We start from the raw sequence: 13,318 nt of genomic DNA on the forward strand, positions 1-13,318 counted from the left end.
AAATATCTTTTAATTGGTCTCTTACGAAAAAATCGTAAGAGACTAATTTATTGAGTGTTCAATTCCTTACAAAACCAATGAAATGAGAGGCTTTCTTAAAGGTGTCTATCAACCAATTTGTCGGAGTATCAAGCGAACCCACCTTAATACGTATGTATATATGTAGTTGGCTGTTCAACTGGACTTTGGTCTGTTTCGTTTGTGTACAAAAGCAAAAATAAGAACACGAAAAAAATTTTATATTTTTTATGCAAAAATTGTTTTTGTCGCATATAAACAAAAGCAGAGTATGGAAAGTTTAGATTTCAGAGTGATGTGTTTAAGAAATTTAAATTTAAAACTCGCAAAAGGCGAAACTATATCAAAAATATTCTAAATTAGTACAATTCAAAAGAGTGTTAAATTAATTAGATTTTTATATTGAGTTAATTTATTCATTTACGTTTCGTGTGATTTCGAGCTCATGAATCAGCAATTTTTTTTTTCACACAGCAAAGTGACTAAAGTTGTGATTTTAATAGTTCCCATATGTTATTTGCCGTTATATCCATTTATATACCTTACATATATAATATACCATAATTAACAGCTGAATCCAGCATCCTTTTAGTAATAAGGCTTGTAACTAAGCTGTAAAAATAAATATTATAATACTTGTATTAAGCGTTGAGAAATTTTTAAGCATTGCTTTAAATAAGTCGACTTCATCTTGTAGATGACAGAATATACCGAAACTCGTTTTCCCTACACCACATAAAAAAAGGGTGTTCCATTTCGAAGTTGCCTACTTTTAAAAGAAAAACACAGAAACTTCAAATTTATTGGGGAATTTTTATTGTCATTTAAAAGAACATTCTTGAGAACATATTTTTTGTAGATTATCTCTTTCAAATGTTGCCCATGATTGTTGGTTATAAAGAATACGGACGAGAAGCAAAGGCAATTGATTGATGCATGTGACTACTTATTTATTTAAGTTATTCCAGTTTATACTCACAACAAGAAAATACCTATAATGCCTTCATAAATGCCTTAAAAGAAAAAAGGTATACAAAGATATTTCTTTTAATTGTGATCGATCAGGATTTGAGTTGGATTGCTCAGTAAGTATGAACGGTTCCGATAAATGAGCAGCTTCTTGTACAAAATTTCACATTGATATCTAAAAACCGAGGAGAAAGCTCGCGTATATATGTTTTGACACATGAGAGCTATTTGTGTTGTTAAAAGTAGCTTAAAAAAATCACCTCAACCAAGGACCAGTGTTTATAGATGCTATGGTGAGTTCAATCTAGGTCGTAAATTACATTAAGATGAACTTCGTGAAGGTCGTCAAAATCAGTTCTTGTACCAGAAACTATAAATGCAGTGCACAAACTGGCATGGCAAGATCGTCATAGAACCTATCGTGAGATAGAGGCATTAATGAGACTGTATATGTATTTCAACGCCTTTTAAGAAGAGGAAGATATGTATTTCAAGATCAGTCGAATCCAACAAAAGTTGTTCGCGCACGAAGTACTTTCAAGCAAAGGGTTGCCTGTTTTGTTTGAAAAAATTGGGCGCAACCATACCACTAAAACCACGTAGAATACTAAATTATGAGTTGTACACAATCATTTGCTAGTCATTAGCCTGATGCCTCACGTTTCCTCCTGTTTGTTAAAAACATCGTGACAAACTTAGTGTACTCTGTTCAGGATATGAAAATTAAAAACAAAAATTGTAACTTTGTTAACCAAAAATTAGAATGGAATACAGTAAATCTTGACCTCAAAAATGTAAGACAGTTGTGATCAGGCAGTAAAAAGTCTGTTACTTCTAAATCTATAGCAGATAAATGGTAACTGTGCTTGAAAATTTGATAAAAAATATGGTTTATGATTATAATGGGTTGTCAAAAAAGTCTTGCGGTACTTTTATTGAATTTTTTTTTATTGAAAATGAAATGAATTTTTGATGACTCATGCCCAGCTCTTGACCGATGCTACGGCTGCTACTATGCCGGTCTCTTTCGACCAATTCAGCGATTTTATCGCAATTTTCGACGACAGGCCTTCCGGAGCGTGGCGCATCTTCGACCACCTCTACACCAGAACGAAAACGTTGAAACCATCGTTGTGCGGTGGAAATGGAAACTGTATCGGGTCCATAAACTGCACAAATTTTATTGGCGGCTTGAGATGCATTTTTGCCTTTATCGTAGTAGTACTGTAAAATATTCCGTATTTTCTCTTTATTTTGCTCCATGTTTGCGACGCTATAACTCACGAAGGACTTAAAAGAAACGACAATCAATCAAACATGTGTTAGCGCGTGAAATGAGCTTTCCAAAAAGGTATAGCATGACCCGATGCGACGAATAAAACTAGAACTACGCGTTTTCAGCGCCAACTAGCGAAAATACCGCAAGACTTTTTTGACAATCTACTTTGGTATATGTCCATGTTATTGCCATGATAGTCGGAGTGGGTGTTTCCATCAATAAAATCACATTAAAGTTGCAATAGGGAGCCATGTTTATCAATTTTTGCAACGCAGTTCGTCTGCTTAGTTATTTTTGAAAAGTGGCGGATTAACGTTTAAGTTCATCGAAGGAAAGTTAATGTTTTGACATGGAAAGAGATATTGACGATAAATTGCAGTTGGTAGATGGCGACAAAGTTCAGGCAAACATCTTGTAGCGATAGCTGGGACAAATATGGCCTAGAGAACAGCATGTAACTCCATTACCAACAGCCATAGCTTTCCTTAAGACACTAGTCACGAGTTCTCTAACATTATAACGTTTTATTGGACAAGCACTTAGTAGTGCTGTCAGAGTCAATTATAAATATTCACATTAAAAGTTTTGCGCAAAATTTATTTGTTTAATTTTATTTCTACTGAAATTATGTGTCTTTAAAACTTCAGTTTTAATTTTTATGCACTTTTAATTTAATTCATTTTCTATTTTTCCAATTCTCAGACACAGAAATCAATGATTTCTCAGCTGTCGCGCTTCAACGCAAGCAAACCACGCTCAAATCTCAATTAACAGATGCCATCAAGGAGTCTTGCCTGCCAAAAATGCTCTGCGAAATGTCCGCAAAGCCAGAATATATGCTCACCGAAAAGGAGAAGGATCTCTTGTACTTAATAAGGTAAGTACTCCACTTAATAAATATATATATATACTTGTATTTATAGTTTTGTTTATGAGGTAAGCATACATTTTTGTCTTCGCGAAAATTCTTAATTCGATAATTTACACGTGTACGCAATACTTGCCAGTCTAGTGTTAGAAAATGCGCAAAATTAGCAAGAACTCAAATCCAGGAATGAGGAAGCAATTACAAAGTTCATTAATAAAAGAAATCTAGAATCTTAATAAATTAGCAAAAAGCCTATAACACCCCTCGTAGGCTGCGTTAATTATTTTGCATAAAAGAAAATCTCGTTTGACTTGTGCGCCACTCATGTAGTATCTACATATCTTGAATCAACAGCTTGTAAATAATATTAGAATTCTTAATGTTCTTACGCTAATTTGGCAAACAATTCTAGCGAGATGCCAAAAAAATTGGCAAAGCTATCAAGTCTCCCTTAGTTCTGCTTGATGGCAGCCAGTTTCTAAATAAGGAAGTGAATTGGTAATTTTTTGTTTGTTCCCCTGACGTGAGTGCCAACATGTGCACAACTGTGCTTACGGTTTTTTGCGCGCAAATCAAACAAACTTTCAATTTATTACTACATAAATATACAAGTTTTGTTTTGTTTTTGGTTAAAATTGTGTAGTTCAGAATCTTAAGTTGGCATCAAGAGTAATAGCTCGCTAGACTTAAACCGATAAACAAAACTACACATGTTTAGTAAATATATGTACATACGAAAGAAAATAATAAGAAACAGGCTTATTTTTAATGGTTGCTTCAGATGATTTAATTAGCGCTTAGTTCGTCATTTGCGCAGTAAATTAAAATTCTTGTGTTTTCTTTAAGCCAATTCGTAAATTTTCTTCAGTTCAACACGCGCTTGTCATCACATAGTTGTTTTACCACTTGTATTTATTTTTTTCTCTGAAGTAACAGCAACTACTGAAAGACGTATTCATTCAGCTTTGAAATCGAAAGTATCTCTTCCAGAAATCAGGTGCTTTTTTGGTATGTGTTATCGCAGTGAAATGTCTTCTTTAATATAAAAATTTATAGAGTGGTTTCTTCTCTGCGTACATACTCACAGGGATTATTTTTATTGTAGGGGGAAGCATCGAAAACCGGACTGTCCTACGGAACCACTGGTTGAGTATTACTTCGTGGGAGGGACAGGACATTTAAGTCTCGTCTATTGTGCGGACTGACGGACGTCTAATCTGTTAAAAGTCTCAGTTTTGTCATTATGAAAGGTGACGCTTCGCTAACAGTTTTCTATTTCTCAGTCGACTAACACATGTGTGTCGTTAAATTATCGATCGTAAAACTACCACCGAGTGTGGTTTTTAGTTTTTTCCTTGTATTAGAAAAGCGAGGGCAATAAAATAATACATGTACACGTCGGACAGTTCGTTCTAATGACATTGTGGAGTCTGTGAAGGTAGCATCTAAAGCACCCATGTTCACTGAGTATTTGGGTCAGATGGAAATCAAGGTCCTTATGTCGTTTATCTATCCATGAGCGGATGTCTGGAATAAGTCTGTGGGTCCAGCGTCCTTTTAATTTGGACTGGCTTCGCTGCTAGAGCTCATCTCCTGTGATGTCAATGGGTGGCATACTGGCTAATAGTTCAGCAGCGTCGGTTTATATAGTTCGAATATGCGGATGGGGAAAGTTTGGAGGGGGAGTGATCTGTTGGGAGCTCTCCACTAACTTTAACCACCTATCAGCCCACAGTAGTACGTATATTTTTAAAGCGGATGTGGCTGTTATTAAGGTAGCAGTAGATGTATTGCTTCAAAAAGCAGCTTCTTTCATTGAGGTCTGCAAGTAATTGGAGAGTAGAGTGACTATATTGATTTACTATTTCAAAGTGCAACTTCTTGAAGAGAGGTCGCATGTAATTCGACAATATTGACTTCGAGCTCGATGACAATGTGTGTCTGATATTACTAATGGTAATGTTACTTCGTTATCAGTCTGGCTTGGATGCCTGGTTATAGCATAATTGCAAAGCTCATGAGCTCGCAAGAATGGGTACTCTTACCCCAACCAGACTGGATCGATAATCCGCTTACCACTTGCATTCTAGCACTGGATCGGTGGGTTTTCTGTGAGCTCAGTAAGCGTTGGTTAACAACCAGCATTTATGGGATAGTGGCATCTTTATGACACAAAGTGTTCTAAGAGTTTCTTCATCATCATCATCTCACCGCTGTTATAACTGAACACTGTCCACTAGCTAATCATGTGGTGAGGCTAAAGAATTTTCATATCTATACTTGGCCTGCTTCAAGCGGGCCAGTTGTTCGCAGTAGATGGTAGAATTAAGCGTCTGGCCATATGGGAGCAGCTCATAGTGTATGATTCCCTTCGAATCCCATCAAACACACGGCAAAATCTTCCTGGCTGTCAATCCCGGCTTGACCAGTGTTTGGGACGATTCACCGGCCTTCGACCACGACCGTTTTCTCTTGATGTGATCCTTTTTTCGTCGTCAATCACCATCCGCTTCAAAAATGGGTCGAGTTCGTTCCGTTTCAGCAGAAGATTTTTTTGCGTCAAAGCATGCGGCACCCAAACATCAAGCTTCTTTGTCTATCCAGCTTTCTGCAGATGGTTTAAAATGATTTGGTGACAAACTCCCATTTTCTGGGCGTTGTCACGAGATGCCACATGCCGGTCTAACTCGACGTTTTCCATGATTTAATCGTTTTCACCCGCTCTGAATCGTCGATTCCTTCATTCCTCCGCTGTTCGATGTGATAGAGTACCATCCCCCAAAACAGCATTAATCTCACGGAACGTTTCTCTAGCGGATTTGCCTTTAACGAAGGAAAACTTTAAAAAGCGCGAATTTCGGCGTTAATGAACTCCATGTTTACACGTCTATGTATAACTGTTGAACGCAATATCCAAACTAATCATGCATATCGTCGTTTTGTAGGTTATGTCAAGACCTTTCAAAGATGAATAGTATTGCCAGATACGAGCTTTATAGCGCTTTATATATAGCCGCGAAATTCAAAAGACAAACCTAATATCTAGAAAGAAAAGTCAGAGATCCTATATACATATGTATAAATGATCAGCATACTGAGCTGTGCCGATTTAGCTTTGGCCGTTTTTCTGCCTGTCTATCTGTATATACGCGGTCTAGTCCCTCAGCTCATGAGATATCGATCCGAAATTTTTCACGCGTCCTTTCCTTCCCAAGAAGCTACTCATTTGTTGAAATCAACGATATTGGACCACTATAGCATATAGCTGCCATACAAACATAGCGATTAAAATCCTGCTCTATTTTGTAAAACTTTTTTATTTGACGAGATGTCTTCATGAAATCTGTCAGGTATTATTGCCCAAGGCAACGGTGAACTCCGTTCTCTATGACTAAAAAAGTTGTTTGGAACTACCTATTATACTTACTATTAATTTAAATAAATGAAATTACTTGCTTTATGCTAATTAAAAAAATATATTATTTTATTCTATTTTTCGGTCTTTTTTTTCAACTTTTTAAAAAATTCAAATGCTAAATTTTCTGTTTTCCATATAAATTACATGGAAAAAAATCATTTTTTTATGGTGGTTATTGTGCGGAGATTATTCTATGGGCACGCGATGGCTGCCAGTAGGGATGGTAAACTCGATTCCGATTCTACTGGAAAATCGAGTTTTCTCGTAAAATAATTGATTTTTCGAATGTCAAGAATCGAATCTTAATCGACTTCGACTACTGAAGATCATTACCTGAAAAATCGATTAAATGAATCGATTTCGAGGAGAATCGGAATGATTTTTTATAGTTTATACTTAAAACAGAAAATTTATGCACCTCTTAATATTAATACATTACTTTGTATATATATTGAAAAAAATTTCAAAAGTAAAACATATATTATTTTATTCTATTTTTCGGTCTTACTTTTTAACATTAATGCTAAATAGCGTTATCAAAACGATTTCTACGTAGCAGTCGTAAAAATTCTAAGCATGCTCACCTTCCACACGACTAATGGTAGTCATTACCTTCACCTAAATGAATAGCAATTCTATATTTATACTTACATGTATGTATGTACATTATGTATATATATTCACAAATTTAAAGTAAGCATTGTTCGTAATTCACCATCTTTTCCTTAACCCCAAGCGTTTACATTTTGTATGTATAAATTATATGATTTTGTTACGTGCGAAAAGCTAAATAACATTGTATGTGCAACAAATAGCGGAATGACAATTTTAAACTTAAATATAATACATAATTGTATATACATACATACATATATGGTATATCATATTTATGTTTAAAATTGTCATTCCGCTATTTGTTGCACATATACAATGTTATTTAGCTTTTCGAATGATGCCCACATTGTGGAGAGAGTGAGTGACTAAATCAGCCAACATCGGCTAACTGTCGATATTTATTTTAATTATACATCGTTCATACTTAAAGAAAATCGTTTACTTGAAGCTTAAATATGCAAGTAAATTACTTCACACGTGAGTGCGAGCTTCAATGCAATAAAAATACCGTAAAAGGAAGTGGTAGAGAGCGCGATTTGCTTATTTAATTAGATATCTTTGCAAATTGTTCTAAATGGTTACAGCAAACACATGTTTCAAACGTAAATGCCAATATGTGAATATTATATGAGCAAACAATGGCTACAATCTTGTAGTGTGTATTACACTTAAATACTTGTGCATTAGGGTGATCCTAAAAGATATCAAGTGATAAGTATTTTTGGCAGCCGCTTATCTTTCAAACAGAAATTCTACATTGGTTAAATTTCGAATTTCTTTCAAAGCTGATTTTTTACTCGATATGTGGGTATGATCCACATTTGAAGATATATCATACACATGAACCATCAAAACAAGTAAAAAAAATCTGCGTTAACTTAAAAAATTACTTCACTGAAACACATTAAAGGGCTTTAAATCGGATCTTAAATTCATATATGAATCCTTCGGTATTAAAAGTTACGATTGCAGGTTTTCATTGATACAAAGAATTAAATATTTTTGAAAGACTATAGAGCATAACCCATACCTTTACTAAACTAAATATTTCTTAAAGATAATAGGCGAAGAATCCATAACTTTACTTCTGTTTAATAATATTAAAGGGTAAGATTAGTACAAAATCGATGTTTTATCTTAAAATATATGTAAGGTTCCAAAAACTTTTTTCAATTGATAGAGTAATGAAAAAACTCCACTGTTGTGTTAAAGTATTGGGTTTAAGCAGCTTCTTATTAGACGAATCTATCAGTTTTTCTGGCGTATCTATCCCAGTTGGGCAGGGATGGTATCCGATGGCTGAACCATGCTTCTTACAAGTTCACAATTTTTTAAAAAATCTATCAAGCCCTGAAAACGAACAGCAACTTGACTAGCAAATGTGATTAAGATTTCAATACAAAATTTTATTTTGATTTAAATAAGTAGCTGGAGTTCGTGGAATCAGTCCCGCCTTTAAATGCTTTCCAGAATAAAGTGATTCCGAAGTTTAGTCCAGTAGCTCTCATTTTGCGCCAAAATGTCAGTATAAAAATGTGTTTAGCATCAAATAGTTGTTTAATGAAGCCTCAGGTAATAATCATTAGTTCATTTTGTTTTTTCTGAAGCCGATCTCCATTAGGCCCGCCGAAAAAATTGTTTGGCGGTGAGGAATAACTTAATTCCCAAAAATATCTTCAAGTAAAAATCAAAAGAATTGATTATTACCATAGAATTAAACATGTAATAATCTAGGGTTATTCAAAATTCGATTTCATATTTTTTGATAATATGGCGACTTTCCAAAAAAGTGGTTTTTTGTGAAATACTTTAAAGTGGCTTTAAAAGTCGGAGTTATTATCGAAAGCTTATTTCTTATTTATTCTTTTTCTTCTTTATTGGAGTAGACATCATTTACAAATATATCTAAGAAAGTCGTGCAGCTTTCAAATCGATCGATATAGCCGTTTTGAAGAAATTTTGGTCACCAACTTTACAAACAGCGTTTCGAGAAAAAGGCGTGCAAAGTTTTGAAAACCGATTACAATAAGTAAAAAATTCCTATAAATACGTTCATAACCTCGAAAATATTTCTGGGATCAACTTAAAAATTTCGGAATATATTCTCAAGTGTATGTACATTAGGGTGATTAAAAAAAAATTTTTTTTTCAATTGGTACTCGCAAAAATAGGTTCCCAGACACCTCTAAGAAAGCCTCTCCAAATATGAGTTTTTAATTGTAACGGGAAGGTTCTCCGCCTAACGGTTTTCTATTTTTTCTTATTATCAGATAGAAAAATTTATATCTCGCTTCCGACTACTTGAAAAAATATCTTGTTAATTAGGTTTTGTACGAAATTGAATGCTCTAAAATATGGCCTCTAATGATTTTTTCGTAAACCCAACCGTTTAAAAGATATTAACGGTTGAAATTTGACTATTTTTGGGAAAATTTTTTATTTCTTATGAATTTTATAACTCAATGAAAAAAAATTATTATGAATAGATTTTTGGAGAGGCTTTCTTAGAGGTGTCTAGGAACCTATTTTTGCGAGTACTAATTGAAAAAAAAAAATTTTTTTGAAACACCCTAATGTACATATATATGAAATCTGAAAAAAGGGAATTTTGATATACCCTTTCAAGGTTAATCCTTTTTTAAGAGCTCTAGACTAGCCTAACATAACCTCTCAATACACTCCCGCCAGATCCAAAGTTTCCAGTGATATGCCTATGTATTACAGTACAGAATAGTATTGGTAGTTATAGTTAGTAAATTATGTAAAAAAACTTCTTTCTAAAATTTAAGAACCTCCCTAATATTTAAATAACAGCATTGTATTTAAATTTCTAACTTAAGTAAAACAACTGTTTACACTGGAAATCGGTATACACCAATAAAGCTCAGTGACAACGCTAAACAGCTGTGCCATTGACGCACATATATACATACATACTTACATAAATACATTGTTGTAAAAAAATATTGTAGTTCCATGTTTTATATTTGCACACCGTTTAAATACGTAGCAACTAACCGGTTGGCTGACTGGTAGCAGTAACCTCGCACTTGACTTGTGCGCAATTAGCTCAGGAGCAGAAAAAATTTATATCTATGTATACAAACAGATTATATACTTATTTGTATATACAAATACAACAAATGGGCATAAATTGTAGCAACTTAAAGTGGCGCATTAAAAATAAAAAGAACTAAAACTAAAAGACAGTCTCCGGCTACCTTCTCAAATGCCGCCGCGTTTGCTAACAAAAACTGGAAAAATAATAGCTTGTACTAGTATATACAAGTAGTGGCGTGCTGACAGCCCCCCGTCTAAGTGTTTGTCGCCATTTCATGCCTTTTGGGTGTTTGTTTGTAATTGTAACCGTAATTGCCCGCGACCGCAGCTTGTGGACTGTCTGGTCGCACTACTTTTGTACTTAAGTACATAAGTACTTGGAGTAGGAAGTCACGTCTCCACCAAGAGTTAAAGGTGAAGTTTAAGCGGCAAAAGCGTGCGCCTTGCATTGCTTTCACCCAAGCGATAAAGTTAACAATTTTACGGCCGACATTTTTTTATTAATAAAAAAAACTTTTTACGAACGAAAAATTATGCGGATATAATAAAAATATATATCTACATACTTATATAGGAATTTGCAAAAGAATTTGAAAGTCAAATAGACTAAAGGTTTCGAAGACTTTGGACTTCACTACAATAACCGAAGGCTAATTTTATCAGTTATATTTTTTGCTCATTTGATACTTAGGTTTATAATTATGAGCCTTTTGGGAGAGACTGATTCTATGCAAATTAGAAATGATTAGAAATAGAGCATCTCCCTATCTTAAGCCGCATTACTACAATTAATATTTTCATTTAAAAAGATTTTTGATATACTCTCGAAGAATTTGACTTCTGAACAGGTGTGAGTTTTAGTTTTATTTTTTATTCCCATCAACAGAAGGGCTGAGTTAATGATTGTAAAAATCTGCGCTGAACTGTTCAACCGATTTCCATATGGTTCCTTTATTATGATTGTTGGTTTTTATTAGTTTATGAGAAATAGAGATATTTTTGAATGTTTTTATTTTAAATCTGCTTGAATAGCCTCTGAAGAATTACACAGCCTTGTTTGGGCCTCTGGGATAAATCTATGCTTCGAAACAGATGATCGACCTAACCTTATGAGAAAAAGAGATATTTTTAAATGGTTTCATTAACTGCTTGAATAGCTTCTGAAGAATTACACAGCTTTGCTGGGCTCTCCGCGTTATTGAAATAAATCTATGCTTTGAAACAGCTGATAGACCTACCTACGGAAAAATTATGCTAGGAGAGAGTGGGCAAAGTGGAAGAAAAAGCTATCAGTATTATCGAAATTTGATTGAAAACCGCTCAATCTCGCGAATATTAGGATTGGTTCTTATTAGCTAACAATATGAGGTAGTTCTTTCATCACTTCGACGAGGTATTGATACCTAATATAAAACAATCCTGGCTAAGATTCGAATATCAGTAAATGCAGCACAGTTCATTAGAATATCAGAAAGTTTATTCATCAGCTGGTTCGATGATATTTTCGGATCATTTATTATTGGGTTCTGAAGATTTCATATTTATTAAGCCGCACCTGGAAAATGTCTCTAGCATCTTCAAACTGAAATTTTTTTTTGGTTTTATATTATATATGCATTGAATTTGTAAAGTAACTTCTGCAGTAACAAGTAAAGAAAATACTTTCATTAAAGCACTTGTAATCTACTGGTACCGACTAGATGTTAAATTGCTTGAGATCTAGTTAAAAATGACGCAATCTTTTCAGAATTGTTGTATGTATTTGAACAGAATGTTTACTATATTCCATCTTCTTTTCTCTTTCAGATCCTCCACCATGTCGCTGGCAATGAATGCAGCGCCGAGTAAATGGCATTTCGCCGCTCACATGGGCGAATTACTTCGGTATACAGGCGATGATAACAGCGGTCCAATGGGTTGTGCAAACCTGTGGCCTAATTGTCCGATTAGTTCAAAGAAGTTAATGAAATTATCACATAAGGTGAAGCTGTAAGATAAGGTTTAAGCCACTCAATTAAGAGTACATCCAACTGAGTATTCGATGAACACTGGGAACACTGGAAAATCGAAATTCACAAAGGCTTACTTAAATAATGAATGAGTGTTAAAGTCAAATGTAAAGAGCGAGCTAAAGAGGGAGAATAATTTTAGACTATACTTGCATATAAGTTTAGAAGAAAAAGTTCGTTTAAACAACTGAGTAGTATTAGTTTATTGTATTGCCTTATTTTCGATATTCATAAGTAGTATTTGATTATAGGAGTATGACTTATATACATATATTGTATGTATAGTATAGTCTTAATCAGTAGATGTTTGGTAGCGCTTGTTTTCAGAAACACCTTACTATGTAATTATACCAGAATTATTATTCTAAATGCATAATTTGCAATTTAGAATCGAAAAGCTCTGAAAAAATTTTCAAAACTCTCCAAATTTTGATATAAACTAAATTCTAAAATATTTTCGAATAGCCTACCAATAATTTTAGTTTTAGTTGAGGTTTTAATATAGTTAACTTTGTAAATACTTTTCGCTATTACTTAGGGTAAAAATTTTGTTTTGTAAGCGGCTTATCCGGACGCTTGAAGTAAAAAAGATAAAAACGAATTGTGTGCTTTTTGTCAATTAAAAGTTGCATTTTTAATTAAGTACTTTTATAATACTATAAGCATTTTTGTATTATTTAACAATTTCATTAAAGATATTTAATAACATAATTAATGTGTTTTCCTATTAAAATACGTTTGGATACGATTGTATATAAAGGCACAAGATGAACAAAAAAATTAATGACAAAAAAATTCATAAATAAATAAAATATAATTTTAGTATCTTGAAATTGTTGTTTTAATAAATACATTTAATTGATTGGGAAAAATTGAAGGGATTAAATATATTTATATTTGATTTTATTAATCGTTTAATAATAATGGATTATTTTTTTTTAATAAAACAAAAATGGTTGTATGATTTTTTTTGCATGGCTACTATGGTCACGCTTACAGAAGTCCAGACTATGAACCTAATTTTCGACGGTTTCCAAACATTAATCGGTCGATACCGCTGAAATTTCATGTTCGATATTCGT

The 13,318-nt window shown here is 33.7% G+C and overlaps 1 protein-coding gene across 4 annotated transcripts in view; it reads left to right on the forward strand.

The window, feature by feature from the left end:
* Window positions 1-13,069, forward strand: part of LOC126761876 (uncharacterized) — a 37,880-nt gene extending 24,811 nt beyond the window's left edge. For all 4 annotated transcript variants that reach the window (XM_050478302.1, XM_050478303.1, XM_050478304.1 and 1 more), the window contains 2 exons: window positions 2,969-3,143; window positions 12,034-13,069. In XM_050478302.1, the coding sequence (XP_050334259.1) occupies window positions 2,969-3,143; window positions 12,034-12,220 (362 nt within the window). In that variant the 3' untranslated portion in view covers window positions 12,221-13,069. The remainder of the gene's footprint in view (window positions 1-2,968; window positions 3,144-12,033) is intronic.
* Window positions 13,070-13,318: the final 249 nt, after the last annotated feature.

The sequence above is a fragment of the Bactrocera neohumeralis genome, chromosome 6, assembly GCF_024586455.1.
Source record: "Bactrocera neohumeralis isolate Rockhampton chromosome 6, APGP_CSIRO_Bneo_wtdbg2-racon-allhic-juicebox.fasta_v2, whole genome shotgun sequence".
Taxonomy (NCBI): Eukaryota; Metazoa; Arthropoda; class Insecta; order Diptera; family Tephritidae; genus Bactrocera; species Bactrocera neohumeralis.